The 22,540-nt window shown below is 37.2% G+C and overlaps 1 protein-coding gene across 3 annotated transcripts in view; it reads right to left on the bottom strand.

Annotated features, from left to right (window-relative positions):
• Nucleotides 1-4,981: 4,981 nt before the first annotated feature.
• The window catches only part of LOC108140323 (protein FAM210B, mitochondrial), a 32,666-nt gene continuing 15,107 nt past the window's right edge, over nt 4,982-22,540 (bottom strand). Inside the window, exons 2-4 of one of the 3 annotated variants that reach the window (XM_041708915.1) lie at nt 20,720-21,190; nt 5,412-5,640; nt 4,982-5,307 (exon numbers count right to left, since the gene is read on the bottom strand). In XM_041708915.1, coding sequence (XP_041564849.1) covers nt 5,094-5,307; nt 5,412-5,640; nt 20,720-21,190 — 914 coding nt within the window. In that variant the 3' untranslated portion in view covers nt 4,982-5,093. Of the gene's footprint in view, nt 5,308-5,411; nt 5,641-20,383; nt 20,663-20,719; nt 21,191-22,540 lie in introns of those variants that run through there. The other 2 variants (XM_041708917.1, XM_041708916.1) reach the window with 2 other exon arrangements.

Here is a 22,540-nt window from a genome sequence, read left to right as displayed (position 1 = left end):
TTACGTTAGTAGTGCTCTTTGTCGTATTAATGACTGTGTCCGTGTTTGTAACTCTGACCTTCAAAGCATTAGTCAGTGGGCAAGTGCTAATGGTCTATCCTTAAATCCCAAGAAGACAAAATGCATCATGATTTACAAGAAGAAAATTAAAACAGAGGATGTACAACCTGTTCGAATTAAACACACGACACTTCCCTATGTCGACAACGCAACTAACCTGGGCTTAACATTCAACAATAACTGGAACTACCAAATAAACAGAGCAGTAGGGAAAACGTACGGTCTTTTAAGAATACTCAATGTATCTTCCTACTGAAATAAGATTATAAGTCGCAAAGACCTATCTGACTCCATCTCTTTTGCATGACGTAGAAGTTTTTGGTAGTTATGATGCTACTAGCTTTTGAAAAATGAATGTAGCATTTAATAACATCGCACGATATGTATTTAAGCTGAGACCCCGTGGCCACATGTCCTCCACCAATGACAAAATTCTGAATACTCCGCCCTATTTCATTCCGGACCAATGCGTTCTACGGCCACAGAGTACTTCAACTAAGTTGAGAGCAGTTTTTTATGCATCGTGGCGTACTGACATCTTGATTGTAGGCCCAACTATCCAAGAGGAGCTGTACTCGACTCTGCTTCGGTTTAGATTGCATAAGTTTGCCCTTGCGGCCGACGTCAAAAAGATGTATCGCCAAGTGATGGTGGACAAAGCTGATCGTAACTTCCAGCTCATAGTATGGAGACGAGATCCTTCTGAGTCCCTGAAAATCTTTAAGTTGAACACAGTTACATATGAAACTTCGCCAGCACCCTTTTTGGCGATTTGGTGTTTAATGCGGCTAGGAGAACTGGCGCAAGCAACTCATCCAAAAGCCGCTAAGGTTATTCAGAATGATTTTTAGGGTAACGGTTTGTTGACTGGCGCCGGATGCGTTCAGGGCCTCCAACGACTTTAAGACGAAGGTTCTCAGGTCTTGCAAGAGGCAGGTTTTGAATTGGCAGAGTGGTTTTCCGCATCTGATAGCGCTGTAATGCTACTTATGGCAGACTAAGACGTAACAAAGACCATTGGCGTGGTTTGGTTACCGTCAAGGATAACTTTTAATTTCGGTTGGATGACTCTTTCCTGGATATTCGCGCGACAAAGCTAAATAATTTATCGGTGACTGCTCGACCCACTTGTCCCCTTTGGTCATAAAGGCAAAGATGTTGTTGCATGAACTGCGGCTTCGAAAATTAAATTCGGACGAATCGCTATCGATAAAGTTGCTTACATTGTGGGAGACGTTAAACGCGACGCTTCTGCAACCACCGAAAATAAATGTATCGCGATTCGTTCACACAGATCCACAAGTCTCGATTCAAATACATGGTTTCGCTGACACTTTCATGAGAGCGTATGGAGCGTGCATCTACGTTCGTACTGAAACTGCCGAAAGATTGAAAGTGTGTTTATTGACCGCCAAATCGAAAGTAGCTCTCTTCAAGACGAAAACATTGCCTCGCCTTGAGCTGTGTGCAGCTCACCTTTTAGCAGATCTCCAAAATAGTGTCAGGCCATTGCCTAATAGTCCCATTGAAAATTATTTCCTGTGGACAGACTCCAAGACTCTATACACTGAATCAAAACCCATCCGTCGTCGTTGTCGGTTTTTGTTACGAACCGGGTTGCAGAAATTCAGGAGGGGTGGAGAAAGCAATTTGGAGACACGTTCCCACGAAAGTCAACCCAGCACACATAGTGTCCCGAGGAAGTGACTTACAGGAGCTTACAACGTCCATTTGGTTCGGGGGTCCTTCGTTCTTGCTAGTCTCAGAAAATAATTGGCCTGTAAATAGACATTTCGAACTGCCGGCTGATGTAGTGTCGATGTCGTAGTCAGCACAGAGCCAAGTTATTTGTTTCAGAAAATAGAGTCCTTTTCGTCGCACCTGAAGCTTCTGAGAGTGTTCGTGTGGGTTTTCCGTTTATTCAAAGATGCAGAAAGGTGTCAAATCCCTTTAAAAAACTTATTTCGCCAAGAGAACTAGATTTCGTTTTTGAATAAATTGATGAAGATATCCAATTTCACGAATTCAGGGACGACATAAGAAAAATTCGGAAAATAAACCGGTAGCAAGGAATATTTAAAAGTTGGACCCTTTCTTTCAGGAAAATAAACTCGATTGATGTTCCTCGACATTGCTACGAGTTGGGGGTCAGTTATTGAATGCTCCTATCCCGTACGAAGCCAAATTTCCGTTGTTGCTGTCTAAAAGCTCACAGTTCGTCAGATCTTATATGTCATACCTGCACGTTACGAATTGTCACGCTGGCTGGCTCTTGTAAGTCGTCTGCGCTAAAAAATATGGCTAGTTAATGCTCAAGAAGTCTGCTGACGAAGAGTTCGGTCGTGCATGCGCTGCTTTCGTTGCAAGCCAAAACTCTTAACGCAAATTATGGGTAACTTGCCAGCAGACAGACTTTGAGCTCTCCGCCCGTTCAATATTTGTGGCGTTGTGGTCCCTTCAACACAACGTATCGTATCCGTGGTAAGCCACCGTACAAGTCGCACGTGGCCTTCTTCGTCTGTTTCGCGTCCAAAGCGGTCCACTTAGAATTAGTGACTGACCTAACCACTGATGCGTTCTTCTTGGCATTTCAAAGGTTCGTGAGTCGTCGCGGGATTCCGGAGAAGTGGGGTGCGACAACGCCACCAACTTTGTCGGCGTAGATCGGCACAAGAGGGAGTTCCAAGCCCGTCTGGAGGAGCAGGGGGCGGTATTAAAACATTCGCATCAAAAGAAGGATGCGAGTTTGCGTTCATACCGCCCAGAGCACCACACTTCGGCGGACTATGGGAGGCAGGTGTGAAGTCTGCAAAGCACCTGCTCCTTCGGACGATTGGCCAAGACCTCTTGACCGCGGAGGAGCTCGGAACTCTCCTCACCAGCGTAGAGGCCGTGCTCAACTCCAGGCCCCTCGGAGCTCTAAGCAGCGACCCTAACGACGTCGAAGCCCTGACCCCGGGCATCGGCGGCCCTCTTCTGGCCCCACCATCAGCGGCGCTCCCGGACCAGATCAGCCTGTCCTGCTTGCGACGATGGCGAGGTGTCTCGTCTCTCAGGCATAGGTTTTGGCAGCGATGGTCCCGGGAGTACATCTCCAGCCTCCAGCAGCGGTCCAAGTGGCACCAGGGGGAGCCAAACACCGTCGTGGGAGCGCTCGCCGTCGTCGCCGAAAGCAACCTTCCGCCCCAGCAGTTGAGGATAGGCCGTGGAGGGGAAGTATCGGCGAGCAGTCCACCGACTGGCCCTGTTGCCCGTTCTGGACTGCAGGAAGTCGTCCCTTCAGAGAGGGCGGTGTTTGCGCACTTGGCGCTTTTATTTAAATTGAAGTCACTAGTTGTAGGGCGAGTGCTGGAGCCAATAAAGCTTTCGTCCCTTCGATCTTGCGCACTCACCCCGTCTCACGCCACCTTAGCATAAGTTAGGTTCTAAGAGAAATTATTGGAATATTAAATTAAGTGATCATATGAACTCCATCGAAACCACTTCCTTTCGTCGTCGCATTTTTTACACAAGTTATTATCGCAAATAAATCAGCCGAATCCTACAGCAGTCACACAAGTTGAACGCGAAACTAGTATTAAATATAGGCCTATAGCAATTCTTTCATATCTCTCTAAAGCTTTTGAGCAAATATTGGCATCCCAGACAAAACAATTTCTCCAGCAAAACAATTTAATGTACAATGTACAATCAGCCATAATAAAGATTTCAGAGGATATCAGGAAAAAAAATCTATAACACTCTTAACACTTCTTGATTTTAGCAAAGCGTTCGATACTGTAAACCATGCAATTCTCGGCCTTAAATTGACGAACTTATTTAATTTAATTACGTTAGTAGTGCTCTTTGTCGTATTAATGACTGTGTCCGTGTTTGTAACTCTGACCTTCAAAGCATTAGTCAGTGGGCAAGTGCTAATGGTCTATCCTTAAATCCCAAGAAGACAAAATGCATCATGATTTACAAGAAGAAAATTAAAACAGAGGATGTACAACCTGTTCGAATTAAACACACGACACTTCCCTATGTCGACAACGCAACTAACCTGGGCTTCACATTCAACAATAACTGGAACTACCAAATAAACAGAGCAGTAGGGAAAACGTACGGTCTTTTAAGAATACTCAATGTATCTTCCTACTGAAATTAGATTATTAGTCGCAAAGACCTATCTGACTCCATCTCTTTTGCATGACGTAGAAGTTTTTGGTAGTTATGATGCTACTAGCTTTTGAAAAATGAATGTAGCATTTAATAACATCGCACGATATGTATTTAAGCTGAGACCCCGTGACCATGTTTCTGAATTCGCAAATAAAATTTAAAATTTGGATTTTAAGTCTGTAACTAGGGAACCGTCGTACCTGTTTTCTCAAAGAACTAATAATCTAATTGTAAACCAGACCAAGTTGTCCAGTTCAGCAAATCACTTTTTTGTAAATTCTGCTCGTCTCTGGAATCACCCCATAAAATCAATAAAAAGCGCCCAAACATACAAATTTTGCCTAACAGCACACTTTACCACAAACTCTTTCTAACTTAACTCAATTTTAACGCAAATTGTAATTTGGAATAAGAATATTGTAACTACGTATCATAACACCAAGTGACTATCACATTAAACTAAGAGTTTAATTACTCGTAGTGCTAGGATGCAAATTAAATAAATAAATAAAAATAAAGTTTTATGGCTAGTATTCGTCTCTCCTGAACTTATTGCTCCCAAAATAGACCGAAGCGTACCGATCAGATTAGATTATTTGGAATTTTCTATTTCCCACCTCAACACTTCATAGCTTAACAAAATTTTCAGCATGAAAAGTACGGGCATACCCCATTATTACACTAATACATTTCATTAGGCTAATTTTTAATCTGACAACGGGGTTTCAGCATAGACCCTTTAAAGTTCAAGAGAACATTTTGAAAATGAAACGGAACCAATTAACCATTTTATTAATAAACCAAGTATTTCATGAAGGATTGATATATAGCATTATACATATATAATTTTGATAACAATAATATGATGGCTAAGGGTTTTTGCTTTTAGGCATTTGGAATCCTTTCGATCTTAAATATCGTATTAAAAACGGTATGGCACCCAACGTGATGGTAATTCTTGCAGGTGCAAATACTTTGTGTACGGCGTAGGCAACAACAAAGGTGCTCCCTGTGGCAACTTTTTCCGCTATTGCAGGTGACCCTATTCCAAGATATTCCAGAACGGGAACCAAGTTTACTCCACTGAAAGAAAAAATAGCGTAAAAATAGTTAAATGAAAATTATAGTTTTGCTTGTTGATTATAATGTAGTCAGAAAGATGAAAATGAGCTTTTTAAGCACCTTACCTAGATATGAGTACATAAGAACACACAAGCGAAATCATCGATATTCCTACGTGGAAGGCCACAATGGAAACTCCATATTCCTTAAAAGCCCGCTTTAGTTGCTCCTTTGAACTCAGTTTTACACCTACAGGTGTGTCTGTGGAAACCGATTTCGATGAGGATGAATTAGCTGTGACGGTGGATCGAGACGTTGATTGGGTACAATATCTTCGTCGCGAGAGGAAACCTTCTGCAAGTATGTAGAGTAAAACCGTTTTATTTATATTTCAGTTCGCTTTCTGAAAAAACATTTTTCTGGTTATTTTTTATCTTAATAAGCACTATATCATTTCAGCTGTGCGGTAACTGTCCAGTATAGCGGACTATACCACGAAATAGTTAACCCCCATGTACCGCGATTTGTTTAGAATTTTCGTGGAGGTCGGCCACGGTTCTGTTGTAATCGAATTTTAAAGTTCTCCGTGTGAATGTGAAGAAATAGCGGTCCAGTCAAATATCCGCCTTCGGAACACCAACGTTTCGCCGTGAAAATTAGTTTGTTATTATTTGCGAGCGTTCATAGTAATGTTGACCTTCATGCACAAACTCCGTTTTTCAAATAATAGTAATATAAAATAATGGTTTGTCGATCTATAAGCACCGAATAAACATTTATTGCCTAAAAGAGGTACGTGTCTAAGAACAATTTCTTGATTTATTAGCGTTAGAGCGAGCGTGGCACGGTTTTGAATCCTGCTCAGCGTAGGATTTACTAAATCAGCAGCAATTCTCTAGCTACCCACTTTTCAATATAAAAATAACCTTTTACTCTACAAGTAAAAACAATCTAGCGATTTTGGGTTATAGGCCGCCGCTAAACTAAACCATTCCCTTTTTGCATTAACCTTTCTATATGACGCAGATAGGGTATCCATCAAACAGATCATATCACCCCACCTCATCCAACTAAATCCGTTCCCAAATAAAAAAAAAACTGGTTAAAAATTTTTTTATAAAAATTGACACAAAATGATATTTTTTATCTAAAAATTAGAACAGGATACTTTTATTTTTAAAATCAATTTGAAAAGCCAGCACACTAAGGATATCTCTATTTTAATTTTATAAATTTTGCCCAGTTCGGCAGTCTATGAGCTGTTCTCGATGTTTTGCGGTTTTGGTAGTTGTTAGAGATAGAACCATATCACTATGGACGAAAGTAGATGTAGACTATTTTTATATAGCCGCAGAATTGAAAATCTGCTGTGATGGTCCGATCGCTAAATGAAGAAGAATTGCATACCAAGACTTTAAGAAAATTGATTGGTTGAGGAAAATTGATTTAAATTGAGTTCCTGAGCTTGGGATGGTAAACTGTTACACTTTTTTAGAACAGTTAAAAATTAATTCAACATACGCGACGAATGACAGAAAATCCGTTCAAAAGTTATTAAAAAACTACTTTTTTTGTATATTAAAAAATACAAAAAGTTTTCTTCATCGTTTTTCAATTTCAACAAATTTTAAGGACTTGTTTTAGAATAGTGGAATATTTTTTTGTGCTGGGCAGGTCATTACAAAAAGTTTGTTTCAAGACTTTTTGAAAAACCAGCTAATCTTTGCACGGCTTTTACTTCTAAACAAGTAAAGCTTTAGACAAGTGAAATATGACATTAAAAAGGTATTGTCAAATGCTAATCACGAAGCCCTAACATAATAGGTCTTAATAAAATACATTAAAAATTATTTAATATTTATTTTTTTTTTACTTTTTTGCAAATTTTTAAAAAAATTGAGAGTCGATTTTTGTTTAATTTTTTACGTTTATAGCCCTTATTATTTCTCAACTTTTGGTTTATAACAATGAATGAATGTTTAAGAAAGTTATTAAGCAACGAAAACGGCTACTACGGCAAATGCTATAAAAAATGGTTTCAGGTTAAAGGAAGAAACATTTTCATTAAATAATTGTAAAATATGAATTATTGCTTAAAATTTTAATTTAAAACTAATCTTAATTTAAAATCATATACTTGGCAAAATAAATGAGCAAGATGTAAACAAATATCTTAAAAACAACGAAGTTATTCAAATTTTAATGTTCTATAGACCCTGATAACTTTCTCGTTAATTTTTATATCCTTACAAATGGTACTATAATATCAGTCAGAAGGGAACATTCCTTACCCAAACAGCAACATTACGAGAGTCGATCTTGCCGTGTCCGATTGTATATCCACTCGTTTTTAGGCAAACTAACCCATCAGTTTTAAAACTATAAGTAGAAGTTGAAACGAGCCGGATCGGACGACTATATCATATCTGAACAAGCGGGGAAAAATATGAAACAGTTATTATTTGGCTGGTTTTCAGTTGATTTGAATATACTTCGCTACAAAGTACTGTTTTATTCCCTGTAGTTCTGAAATTCCCTTCCCTGCCTTTTCCTGACCGGCATGTTCGAAAAACAAAAACAAATCACATGGGCTTCATCTAGCGAAGTTCAAAACAAAGCAGGCTGACAAAATTCTGTCGGCACTTCTGCCACTGCCGAAGTTCGAACTTTTTTGTTGTTGTTTATTTCGAAGTAATTCGGAGCAGCGACTGAAAAAGGGAGAGGGTTGGACGGAGAGAAAACTGAGAAAAAAATCAAAATGTCAAGAACAAAAGGAACTGTGTAGACTTTTGAATACCCTTTTTTAGAAGCGCTAGTATATTTATTAATTTTTAGGATGATATAACATTTTGGAAGTTATTGTAAAGTTGCAATATACGCCAAAATGTTAATATTTGATTATCTGCCTTATGTGATTTTAACTACAAGGCATTGTTATGGACGGATATACCCTGGCACGCGTCAGGCAGAAATTTCGGTTTCGTTTTTCGTTCTCCCCATTCCCTTTGCACTTGAATTCGACTGCAACAGAGTGAGGAAGTGTTTTTAAAAGTGAAAATTTTAGGCAAGTATTAATTAATCAGGTAAGTGCATACATTTAAATAAATAAACAATATATAAATAAATATATTTGCACATTTGAAATACAGTGTCTAAGCGCAGCAAAAACGTATTAGCTGACGACCATGCTGCAGATTTTCCTTAAGGGAAAGTCCGATGATGCAGAGGTACCTAATTCCTTCCCGATCGAAAGTGAGGAGGAGCTGATTGCGTTAGAAGTTAAAATATGCTTGTCTACTAAAACCGCCTATGTAAGAAGATGAAGAAGATGAGTGTGCAATTAACTCTGTGTTTTTTCTACAGATTGAGACCATCAACGCAATTCTTAGGCGAAATAATTTGCCTAAGTCTATTAAAGTCTTTGCGACTTTAATATAGACGGCGTGAATGGAAGAAAGGCCCTTAAGGGCTTTCCAGGATTTTTTTAAGTTATAGTCGGTATGTATAATTGAGTAAAATGTATCAGATTTTTTATTTTATTCTAATATACATATCTGTTTTGTTTACAGACAGCATACCTGCGTTGGGAGGCCAGCTGCCGGCTGAAAAGGCCCTTGCGCACGCATTATCCTATATTTAAAACAATATATATTAAAACAATAATTTTAATAAATGTTTATAAATTGAATTTCAGATGTTTTTTTACTATGATTTCCGTTAGGATTCCTGAGAGAATTTCCTTGACTGTTCCTCAGGAATTCCTGAAGATTTTCCTTAGGAATTCGGCAAGGATTGCATGCAGTTTTCCCCAGGAATTCCCAAGAAATTCCCAGGGATTTTCATTAGGATTTCCGGAGGAATTCATTGCAATTTTCCCCAGAAATTCATGGGGACTTTTTAGTATTTTCCTCAGGAATTCCTTGCAAATTTGCCTACGTAGTAAGTTCCATATTCCTGAGAGATTCCGGGGGGAATTCGATCAAAAAGTCCCACGGATTTATTTCGAAATTCCTCAGGAATTACCAAGGAATTCCCGAGCAATTCCTTCTGGATTCCTCCCAATCTTCGAATTACTCGCCGGAAAGGCCTGCTTCATACAAATTCATTTCCGTTTTGTATGGAGAATTCCCCGGGATTCTTAAGGAATTCTTGGCGGCGCCCGGGGGATTACTTAGGGAATCTTTAGGGATTGGAACTGCAGGGTTGTTTCAGAATTACGGTTCAAATTTTATTTAAGTCAGACCACAATATCAAATAGCTGATTGTAAAACATAACAGCATAAAAATGAAAATATTGATGTCGTAAAAAATTTTAATTTTTGGAATAGTTGCAAGGGTCTTGTCAGTTGAGCTTTAAAGTCTTGCCAAAAGTAGTTTTAAAAAAAAAAATTAGTACTGATATATAGGAAAACGTTTTTTTTTTGTGAAAACCATGTTCACAATTTTGGGGTACTTTGACAATATTTCAAACAAAAACTTCTTATATCAAACAAAAACACCTCTTAACGAGGTAAAAAAGTTGTAACGGTCGCACCTTCAACACATAAAATTTAATAAACATTCGACTAAATAAAATTTTTTTTGTCAAAAATTTTTAGTTTGTAATTCTTTAACTGAACATTTCTATCCTTTTTTATGCTTAGTTTCAAGATTTATTAAGGTATAGCCAGTAAACATTATAGTACTTCTCAAACGTAAAATAATCTTTATTTTTTAGATGAGCCTGTGATGCCCAATGCTAATCAACGCAAACAACCTTTTTTCGAAAGTGCACCAGAGACTGGATGTTGTACCCTTAGACTAAGGATAGTTAAAACAAACCGACGCGTCGGTGATCTAAAGGCCAAGTGTGAGGTAATATAAAATAAGCTATTTCTTCAGCGACAATGAGAGTTATATGGCGGTAACAGCTCACCTTGTTTCTCAACAAAGTTTCTACTGATTGGTGTATTGAAGATGTAGTATAACGCCGCTATAGTGGGAGCAGTTAAGCTTGGACACTGGTGTCATTTACCTTGCTTTACCCATCCTAACTTTAAGTATGTGTATAAGTATAATGGGTTAAAATAAACTAGTAGATACGCGTTAAGCTATCAAAGTAATCGTGAATTATTTTAATCGCAGCACAGTTGGTCTCAAAAAATTAAATGAGACTCAAAGTTAAATTAATTTGTCAAACTTCGACATCTTAAATGTTTAAGCGTCTGGGGACATTGAAAGAGGCAGCCATGACTGCCTTATTCTTAAACCATACTTGGTTCTAGATAAGGATGTGTCACCAGGTCACTATAAAAAAAGTAACCAAAACAATAAGCACCAAAAAAGAACGCAATAAAGGCCTTAAAATTTGTATGTGTTTTTTAAAAACAATTTTGTTAATTAAAATGTGGGTGTCGTTCCATAACAATATAACACTACAAGGAAAAATGAAATTAGATTAAAACAAAGAACAGCTGTTCAGTCGCAGAGAAGCACGACTGTCAAGTATAAACGGCAGTCCAGCGTCACTGCTTGCGTGTTACTGCTATTTCACTAGAAATATCTTGTAAAAAGAATGTTACATAAAAAATGGAAAAAATGTCTTTCACAAATTTTTTGGTTGCAATGGTTGTGTATGACCTGCAAACCGAAATGGCCAACAGATTTAAAAAACTGGAGAAAAATGATCCCTATGCAGAAAGCACAGTTCTGGATCCTTGCTTTGAAGGCCGTTTTTTCATTCGAAAATTTTTTATGAAGCAGCTGTAGAGTCGTTAAAATCAAAAATTATTAAGTATAAGCTTAGTGAGCAAGTAGTACTTAAAAGTCATGATAACTTAATAAAAAATGAAACTGGCTAAATGACATTTGGGAGCAATACAAAAACATTTTCAAAGAGGTTTCTAAGCTATCCAATGAGAAGGCAGCTACCATAAGAAAGGTTACTAAATATCTTGAAGAGGAATGCTTTAACATAAAGGAGAATTACCTGATCTGGTGGCAGTATAGGAAACATGTTTATCCTCGATTTTATAACATTGCTTTACATCGATTATTTTTGCTAGCAACATCTTTTCCTTGCGAAAACAGGGGATCTCTTTTAAATATAAATAAGGTGGAAAACCTTATGTTCCTTTAACAACATGTAGATGCAAAGGTAAGAACTTCAAATTTTTGTGTCGTTTCCTAATTAAACAAAATAAAGTTTTTTTAGCTCCACAAACAATAAGTCATTTTAAGAGGGAAGTTAACATAGGCCAATCAGACTGCAGGTAGACCAACAGAGCAATAAATAAAAATTTGTCAGCTAGTGAAACTTGTGAGCAAACTTAATCAACTGAGCCACTGAACAGCTGAACAATGTAAGTAAGTTAGCAACTGAGCAAGTGAGCTAATGAACAACTGAGCAACTGAATAAGCGAACAACTAAAGAAGTGAGCAACTAAACAAGTCAGTGATCAAAGTGGGTACGTTTGTTCACTCATAAAAAACTGAGCAACTTACAAAAGTGAGCAGGGTTTAACGAATACAAAAAAAAATGCAAGAAAGAAAAGAAACTTTGGTAAGCCGAAGTTTTTATACCCTTGAAGCTATTGCAAAAAATATATATTCTTTAAAACTAGAGTTAGATTTCTAGTTGGCCTCGCTTTGAAGCATGAGCGGCGTAAGGGTTTTAACATTGATTCTTCCTGTTAAAAGCCTCTTCCAGGAGTTGGCGCCTTTGGGTAAACTTGCCGAAATCTAACACAGGGTGATCAGCCGTCTCAATCGCGCCGCTAGCGCACCACGTGCATTCTCCACTTGTGTCGCGGTCGAACGTTCGGATTTACTGTCATAAGCAGCCGTGGACGCTGAGACCTGTACGTGCTTCCTCCTAATACTCGTATGTACGACGGCTCGTTTTGCTGTAGTGACTTTCGCGCTGACGTATTTTTTGATTTTGGATTTATGGATTTTATTGGACCGTGCGAATCGTAGCGACCTCGACCATCTTTCCGCTGCTGCAAAAAAAAAGCCTCGGTTTTCTGCGGGGCTAGTATAAGCCCAACGCTGTCCAGATGCTTTGGTTGCACACCTCCTCAGCTTGGCGAATCTCCTTTTTCACCAACTTTCATTGTCTTAGAAAATAACGCCCCTTGATCGAGTGATAGCTGCTAATTTTTGCTTTCATGAGAGATTGACCAGGAGGAGACTTCCTATGTGCTTCAATCTTATGGCTGGGTATATAGACTCCATGCAGCATGTGCAAAAGCCTTCTTACATGCGTGCCCACAAGCCAGTGTCCCGGTGTCTGGGGAACCACATATGTTAGGCCTACTATAACTTTTTCTAAGCTTTCTTATGAAGAGCTATTGCTCAAAATTTTTATACCCTTGCAGAGGGTATTATAATTTCAGTCAGAAGTTTGCAACGCAGTGAAGGAGACATCTCCGACCCTATAAAGTATATATATTCTTGATCAGCATCACTAGGCGAGTCGATCTAGCCATGTCCGTCTGTCTGTCCGTCTGTCCGTCCGTCTGTCCGTCCGTCCGTCCGTCTGTCCGTCCGTCCGTTTCTACGCAAACTAGTCTCTCAGTTTTAAAGCTATCTGCATGAAACTTTCCCAAAAGTTGTCTTTCTGTTGCAGGTAGTATATAAGTCGGAACGAGCCGGATCGGACGACTATAGCATATAGCTCCCATAGGAACAATCGGAAAAATAAATTTAAAAAAATTATAACTTTGGTGTTTTTAAATTTTTTTGTTAGTTCTTCAAAATATAGTAATGGTTAAATATTTTGCTGTTTCTTAATTTGTTTTTAAGTCCTTCGACATATAGTAATGGTTAAATATTTCAGAATTACAGTCTATACCATATAGCTCCCATACAAACAATAATATATATAAACATTTTTTTTAAATTAAACTTTTCTATTTTGTAATTTTTTTTTAATTCTTTTTGACTTTGTAATAATTTGATAGTTTAGAATAAAGCTTTTAATTTTATTGAAATCGGAAAACCATATTATATAGCTGCCATAGAAATTATTGATTATTTAAGCTGCAAATTATCATAGCTTCAAAGTTTTTAAACATATATGCAAGTAAATCATAATTATAATGTTTTCAAGAATATTTAGTTTTTGAAATAGCTGCAAGGGTGTATGAACTTCGGCTTGTCAAAGTTTGCTTCCTTTCTTGTTTTAATGATAATTTTGACTGTTTTCAATCAAAATAATAATAATATAAACTATTAGTATATTTAAATCCATAAATTAAAAATTATTACATCACAGCTGGATATAGCTGATTTATTTGATTATCTCGCTGCGGCCCTGTTGATATGACAAAGCACTTTTAATCAAGGAAGTCGAAAGGAAACAAATCACAAATCATCCTTGAATTGCATTTGGAAGGTGAACGCTTCCCAGTTATTGGCGAAATCGTAGGTTTTTATTTTTTTCTGAATCAACAAGTTTTAAATCAATCCAAGTAAAACTAACGGAGGTACAGCGTTTCAAAGGAGAGGCCGTGCCACCAGAATGTTCAGGTATAAAAACTTTAAATCGATTTTCCCAAAAAAGTATTTTTTGAAGTTCGTGAACTTCAAAACTCAAAATCTACTGAACCGATCCTTTTGAAAATTTGAACGTAACTTCTTCACATAAATCAGCAGGATATCACGAAGAGTATAAAAGACTATATTGCATTTGTTGAAAAGTATGTAACAGGTAGAAGGAAGCGTTTCCGACTATATAAAGTATTTATATTCTTGATCAGGATCAATAGTCGAGTCGATCTAGCCATGTCCATCTGTTCGTCTGACCGTCTGTATGAAAATTCTAGTAGTTCCTAAGCAGGGCAAGTCTATTTCAAAAAGGAGCCACGCCCACTGTAACGCCCACAAATCGTGAAAGCATAAACTGTCACTCTGAGACATGTTAGGTTGTGGTGGTTGATTGTTGTGTGAGCGTTTCGGTCATATCTATCGGTAGACCCAAAAATTCAAAATCGAGCTATTATTTTAGGAGTTATGGGACTTATGAAGTTCTCTGCCGCCACTCTGCCGCTGCTTAGCCACTGATCGTCCGCTGTTCTGCAGGTGCGTTGTACACTTCAAAGTGGTCAAAAGAAAAAAGAAAACAAAATAACCGTGGTACCTAAAAAAAATCATCAGCTTTGAAATGCATATAGATTAACACAAATAATCCGGTCACGAGTTATGATGTTTGCCGCAAGCCAACTTTTTTTCAAGGCGAACATTTTCGGTCACCGGTTTTTTTTTCATTTTTTTTCTTTGAAAATTGTTTTCTACATTCTTAAAAATTGGTATAATAATATGTAATTCAATTTAAAAATAACATTATAGATTTCGCCGCAAAAAAATCATAAATATCTGCGTTTTTTTCCTTAAACCCCTCCCCTCTAAAATCCTAAGTTTTGCATATTTGCGATAAGGGAAAAAAGAATTAGTTTGGCGCAAATGCGTTTTGTGTGTACTTTTTAAGGATTAATTGGGCTATACGCATTAATTGACACTTTCAACATTTTTTGACCTGTACGCAGAGATACCCAGCTGCACCCAGTCAAAAATTTGATAACACGATCCAAAAAAGAACTTATATTTAATGCAGGTTTTTCCACGAACAAGAATATACGCAAACGTTTCGTCTATTACAATGCATAAAGATGTATTATTTTCAAAATGCTTGCCAACAGTAGCCTTTTTATACCCTTGCAGAGGGTATGAAGTATATTAACTGTTAGGTATATATTTTCTTGATCAGCAACACTAGGAGAGTCAATCTAGCCATGTCCCCCTTTCCAAATACTTTACCAAACACTAAGATGCGTAACGCTTATACAACGGAGTGTCAAGCAAAATTTTCAGCGTGGATTTTCGACGTGGACCAACGATTTTCATAGTGTGCGTTGTCTCTGTTTGACGCTTTGTTTGTGTTACTGTTTTTTGAACACGATGCTGCAAATCTAAGCCAACATCATGTCTTGTCGACCCCCTCTTAAGTGGGATCGTGGTGTTGTGGTAATAGTACACGTATATTAAGCAGGATGGCGCGGCCTCAAATCTGTCTTCAGACATCTTTTTTAATAACTATTTTCTATATTTACTATTAGTTAGTTTGTTTTTTATACCCTTGCAGAGGGTATTATAATTTCAGTCAGAAGTTTGTAACGCAGTAAAGGAGACATTTCTGACCCTATAAAGTATATATATTCTTGATCAGGATCACTGGCAGAGTCGATCTAGCCGTGTCCGTCTGTCCGTCCGTCTGTCCGTCCGTTTCTACGCAAACTAGTCTCTCAGTTTTAAAGCTACCTGCGTGAAACTTTCCCAAAAGTTGTCTTTCTATTGCAGGTAGTATACCTATAAGTCAAAAAGAGCCGGATCGGACGACTATAGCATATAGCTCCCATAGGAACAATCGGAAAAATAAATAAAATAAAAATATAACTTTGCTATATCTTAATTTTTTTCTTAGTTCTTCGACATATAGTATTGGTTAATTATTTCAGAATTACGGTTTAAATTTCATCAAAATCGGACGACTATATCATATAGCTCCCATAGGAACAATCGGAAAAAAATGAACAAAAATTATAACTTAGGTGTTTTTTAATTTTTTTCTTAGTTCTTTGACATATAGTATTGAGTAATTATTTCAGAATTACGGTTTAAATTTCATCAAAATCGGACGACTATATCACATAGCTCCCATAGAAATAATAAAAATATATAAAATAACTATTTAATATTTGAGCTGCAAATCATCATAGCTTTAATGGTTTTCAACATATACGCAATTAAATCATAATTTTAATGTTTTCAAAAGTATTTAATTCTTGCAATAGCTGCAAGGGTATATGAACTTCGGCTTGCCGAAGTTTGCTTTCTTTATTGTTTTTAATTAATTTTAATTTTATTTAGTTCTTTTGTTTAATTTTGTTTAGTAATGGTTAAATATTTCAGAATTATGGTTTAAATTTTATCAAAATCATTTAGCTCCCAGGGAAACAATAAAAATATTAAAACAAATTTTGTTTTTAATTTAACTTATTATTTTGTAATTTTTTTTAGAAATTTTTTTTGATTAATTAATAATTTGACAGTCCAATATTAAAATCGTAAACGATATCATGATTTTATACTTTTTCAGAGCAAGCAACGTCTAGCAAAACCAGTTCAGGATCTTCCGAATACTATAAGTTGCTTGGTATAGAAGTAGATGCAAAAGCCAATAGCTCTCTTTGCTTTACATGCCTTTCCTCTTCCTTCAATCGTCTGTGCCAAGCTCTTTCTCCGTAAATTTTTGTCTGCACAAGCTAAATATCCTGTTTGTCCTGGTTTTTTTTGTTTATTCAAAAATAGTTTGTCTTTCACTATTTTTATTATTTTCAAGACATCAGCATGTGCAATATCAAATAAGATATTACGGCTTATTTTAAAATTCTTTTCTCGGTCCTTGAAAGTGGCTAGAGTTTTTTTTTACAAGGAGGGTTTTAGAGTTTTTATTTGAGGCCGTGATGATTTGCAGCTCAATTATTTGATAGTTCCTATGGAAGCTATATGATATCGTATTCGGAACTGTAAAACTATTAATAAACAAGAAAGAAGCAATCTTCGGCAAGCCAAAGTTTTTTTACCTTTGCAGCTATTGCGAAAATTAAATATTCTTGAAAACATTAAAATTATCATTTACTTGCGTATATGTCTAAAAACATTTAAGATATGATGATTTGCAGCTTAATTATTCGATAGTTCCTATGGCAGCTATATGATATCGTTTGCCGAATTTAATAAAATTAAAAGTATATTTCTGAACTGTCAAAAATTATTAATAAGACAAAACAGAACCCAAAGTTCAAATGATAATTACAGAGTAATATCGAAATACCTTACCGAGAATGAAAAGAACTTTTACACGTATCAGCTAAAAAACAGCAAGGGGCTGCAAGTCGTATGAATAGAGCTTAAGGTAGAGCTCGCACCAGAAAATAAGACCCTAAAGAAAGTTCCTGCTGCACCGCAAAATTGCAGTAGAGAAACCGCACAAACACAATGGTCCGGTACAATGTGCGAACTGCCAAGAATATGGCCATACAAGGTCATACTGTAAACTGCGCCCGGTGTGTGTAGCTTGTGGCTTCATGACTGGCAACCACACTGCTAACTACAGAGTTTGCCCAGTTTATAAAAAGCTAAAAAGTCGCATCCCAAAATAAACAGTTGACAGCTTCCAGAACAAACCCTGTAGTCTTCTTCTCGACTGCAGCCAGATCCTTACTAGGACCCATAAACTCTGACAAAAATGTGACATTCGCAAGCGCTTTAAAAAAGTTAATTTTTGCATTCAGCATATTAAGAACTGAACACGGCTTAGCAGCATCAATCGCCGAAGCAGCCAAAATGCAATTTTGAAGCTATGATATGCAGCTTTCCATAAAGCCTTATGGAGTTTATGTCGTTTATGCGCACAACTATGCAAGATTTAATGCGAAACCAAAATTTATTGATTCAAATGCTGATTTCACAACAATCCAAATAATGAATTCCCTACGGATATCTACGTGGAACGCTAACGGCGTTTCACAGCATAAACTTTAGTTAGCTCATATCGACATAATGCTGCTTTCAGAAACACACCTCACAAACAAATACAATTTTCAACTACGAGGCTATTCATTCTACGGAACAAATCATCCAGATGGTAAAGCACATGGTGGGACTGGAATTCTAATCAGAAGCCGTGTTAAACGCCACTATTATAACAAATTTGCTAAAAACTACCCACAGGCCACATCTTTAAATATTCAACTAAATACAGGCAACCAACTTAACCTAGCCGCCATATACTGCCCCCCCGCTTCACTATAGCTGAAGATGAGTTTATGCAGTTTTTCAACTCACTAGGAGATTACTTAATAGCAGCAGGAGACTACAATACCAAGCACACACACTGGGTTTCTCGACTTGTGACTCCATAAGGAAAACAGCTCTACAATGCAATTATAAAAGCCAAGCACAAGCTCGACTATGTTTCTTCTGGTACACCAACATACTAGCCGGCAGACCCAAAGAAACTGCCCGACTCAATAGACTTTGCGATCACCAAAACTATTCCTAAAAATCTGATAAGCGCCGAATGCCTTCGAGATCTTTCATCTGATCACTCGCCTGTCCTGTTTATTTTACTCCGACATCCAGGAACATTGGAACAATCGTTTAAACTGACTTCACAGAAAACCAAAAACCAAAACCAACTACCCAATGCAATCAAAAGAAGTCAAATTTACAAATCGAACAGGTCGTCCTCGAAAAGCGACGCTTACGTCGAGAGTAGCAATTCCCCAGATCGCCATCTGCTATACAAAGCTTCAGATATGCCTTTACAACAAGAAGAAGCATATGTCCAGCGCCGCTACAAAGAGCAATTGTCAACATCTACAAAGCACTCACTATGGATAGCCCAGCTTCAACATGAGCCAATTGAGTTTAGCCCAAACGAAATCGTTAGCATCATCAAAAATCAGCTGAATCCGAAAAAATTCCCGGGCTGCGACCTCATAACAGAGCTCCCATATTGCGCCGTTTGCACTATCACCCAGCTTTTCAATGCCATCGCAAAACTTGCCCACTTTCCAGTGAGATGGAAAAAGAAATCCAGGAAGGAATCCCATCATATCAACTTGGGTTCCGTGAAAAGCACGGAACAATTGAGCAGGTCAACCGGATACCATCAGAAATTTGGATTTCGGAGTTTGGAAGAAGGTCTAATGTAAAAGATCAAGACAATGTTCCCCTTCAACACCCACAAGCTTTAAGAGTCTTACCTTAACGACAGAAAATTTGCTGTGAGGTGCAACACTGCTATAATTGACGATTTCACTATTGGAGCTGGAGTTCTTCAATGCAGCGTGCTTGGGCCAACACTATATGTTCTCTACACAGCAGACATCCTGACAAGCATACGACTAACAACATCTACGTTTGCTGATGTTACAGCTATTCTTGGAGTATCTTGGAGTACACCTCGACAGATGACTCACATGGCGCCGGCACATTGAAGCCAAAAGAACACATCTAAAGCTAAAAGCCAGCAGCCTTCATTGGCTTACCAACGCTCGGTCTCCCCGTAGCCTTAAATATAAAGTCCTGCTATACAACTCGGTACTAAAACCTATATGGATGTACGGCTCCCAGTTATGGGGGAATGCCAGCAATAGCAATATTGATATAGTCCAGCGAGCTCAGTCGAAGATCTTCAGAACAATCACAACAAAACATACTTCGTGACTTAAACATTCTTCCAGTCAAAGAAGTGATCGCTGAACAGAAGGAAAAGTACTTTACCAAGCTATCTTTGCTCCCTAACCACTTGGCGAGAGGTCTAACAAGGTTGAGCAATCAGTCACGTCTCCGTCGTAATGACTTACCCACCCAGTGACTTACTATATGTCAGGGAACTAAAAAAAAAATTTTAAAAAAACAGAAAAACTATAATTTTTTTTTCATTTATTTTTCCGATTGTTCCTATGGGAGCTATATGCTAGAGTCGTCCGATCCGGCGCGTTCCGACTAATATACTACCTGCAAGAAAGACAACTTTTGCGAAAGTTTCATGCAGATAGCTTTTAAAGTGAGGGACTAGTTTGCGTAGAAACGGACGGACAGACGGACATGGCTAGATCGACTCTCCTAGTGATGCTGATCAAGAATATATATACACTGTAGGGTCGGAAACGACTTCTTCACTGCGTTGCAAACTACTGACTGAAATTATAATACCCTCTGCAAGGATAAAATAAATATTTTAAGGGGAGTTTCGTTTAGAAAAACCTTGGAGAGATGCATATGTTTTCAGAATACATTTGCGGAATTTCAACTCAAAATCTTCCAAACTACGAAAGTTACCCCTTTTAATACAATGGTCGGCACAGAACATATAAAATGCTCGCACTCCTTTGTCTCAGTTATTCAGGCTGACGGTCAGAGAACTTGTCACGAAATGTTGCTCAAATGTGTATTGAGGGCTTGCTTATGGTCGGTAGCGGAATTATCAGAAAATATTTACAATTTACATTTTGTATCAACAAAAAAATGAAAAAAATCGTATTTATATTTCAAAATCCCATGTATTTATTATTTGAAATTTTTTAGCAACCACCCCTAATATTATGTCCAATTTCTTCAAAACAAAGAAGTGCCCTTTATTATACAAAACCAATCAAACTGAAAACTGCTATGTAGTATTCTCCTAGTGATGGTGAAACAGCTTTTCTTGAATAATTTTTTTTCTTATCGCTTTGGGCAATCGGTAGCTAACTCAATAGGACCCTGGAGGCTGTATGAAGATTTTTGACGACATTAAGAAAATTGGCTAAGATTTCTATTATCGCTGAAAATTAGAAATAAATTTTTTCAGTTAAGTTCACCCAGCAGTTGAGCATCTCACCTTGGCCAATACTTCCAACAATGGCATTTTGATCGTAGGTCGCCCAATCCGCTCTTGAATTTTCGCGAAGAGCACTGTAGTGAGAATTTTGAATATTTTGTGATATAAACTTATATTCCTGTGACCACTGTCCGCCGGGCATATTAAGATGTGAAAACTTGTTGAATCCTCCGAACGGCGTTGGTACATTGCTTTGCATCGCTGAGTTGAGGCTAATTAGTCCAATGCAATCGTAGGATTGTACATGAGCATCTTGAAAATCGTTCGAAAAGACTGCACTGAAACTGTTGTCAGTGGTGATGTCGATGCTTGAGATTAACGCTTGTACCGGAATCACAGTGGACGAGATATCACGTGAACGTAGAGGGGAGAATCGAGTTGTTTCAGCAGCGTCCACATTAATAGGGATAGGAATTGGTGCCGCTTCTATGTAATTATCCATTGTTACACTCAAGTGAAATTGTTGAAAAGCTATATGTATGAACACAAAATTAAATTAATACTGGTACGCCATTTAACAGTGCTCAATAATTACGCAGCGCCTTACATTACTATACATCAGCGGTCACAAAAGTAGAACTGTCAAAACATCGACTGTACTCTCTTTAATTTCAATGGTTTGACTATGGACGTTTTAGGGTTTCACTAAGCGACTGAATCGTTGAACTGATTTACATACAAATTCAACTGGCAGAAATTTCAGCACTGCAACTACCACTTGACTGGAGGGGACAATGTTTAGTCGTTCCCTCAGTAAACGGAAATTCGTGATTTAGTATTTAAGAAAATACCTTAATAATGAAAAATACAATAATACGCGTTTTTTACAAGTTTTAATAAAAACAGTTTTTTATCGAAAACTTTTTTATACTATATTTTTTGAATACTATGGAAATCCAGTCGCCTTTGGGATTTTTGTGAGGTCTTAATAATCTCCAATAATCTTAAAGGCTTTATTTTTTAATATATGTACATATGTATACTGTGACTTTAATGATTTAGACACCATCGATATTTTAACAATTCTACAGCACGCACACTATAAATCAGTGGCTTCACACATCCAACGACGATATCAACTATTTAAATTTAATAATAGTTTAAATATTCACTTCTCTTACGGTTATTTTTCCACACAGAATGCTTTGGTTTTTCATTTCAACAGTAATTTTCAAAGTAAGCATGCCGTAAATCTTTGGAATACATCTTATGGCCCAGTACTCAAGTTCAAATTCAAAAATTCAGATTTTCAGTCAATTATTCCTTGATGGTGTTGTTCGGTAAATTCAGTGTTATCTACACGGTTACATTACAAACCAACAAAATCTAATCTAATTTAATTGTCATGGCTGCTGTTACAGCATTAATGATTAATGATGAGAGTGCGCTGTTTAGTACGCATATGAAACATTGAATTTATTTTGGCGGTTAACTGCAGTTGATTATTGATATCAATCAATATTTAAAGAAATTTATTATTTTAATTATTTCTTGAGCACTTTTTTTTTTTGTGGTAGCCTGAATAAGGCTGTTCAAAGACTTAAAGCACATTGCAGATACAATAATATTGTATACCGCATGTAAAAGAATACAAATTTTGAATAATAATCTTCTGACGCAAATGGTGAAATACCGATTTTTATAAATAATAATAGCACAAGTTAAATTAAATTATAATATTGGCTCAAATGGTATGTTGGTGGTAAACTTTACATTCGTATGGCAGCTATATTTCCGATTTTAAAAAAATTAAAAGCTTTATTTTGAACTACAAGTATTTAACCATTACTATGTCCAAAAGAATTTGAAGAAAAACAACTT

This window comes from Drosophila elegans, unplaced genomic scaffold (assembly GCF_018152505.1).
Source record: "Drosophila elegans isolate 14027-0461.03 unplaced genomic scaffold, ASM1815250v1 contig_433, whole genome shotgun sequence".
Taxonomy (NCBI): Eukaryota; Metazoa; Arthropoda; class Insecta; order Diptera; family Drosophilidae; genus Drosophila; species Drosophila elegans.
This window is presented reverse-complemented; position numbering and strand designations above follow the sequence as displayed.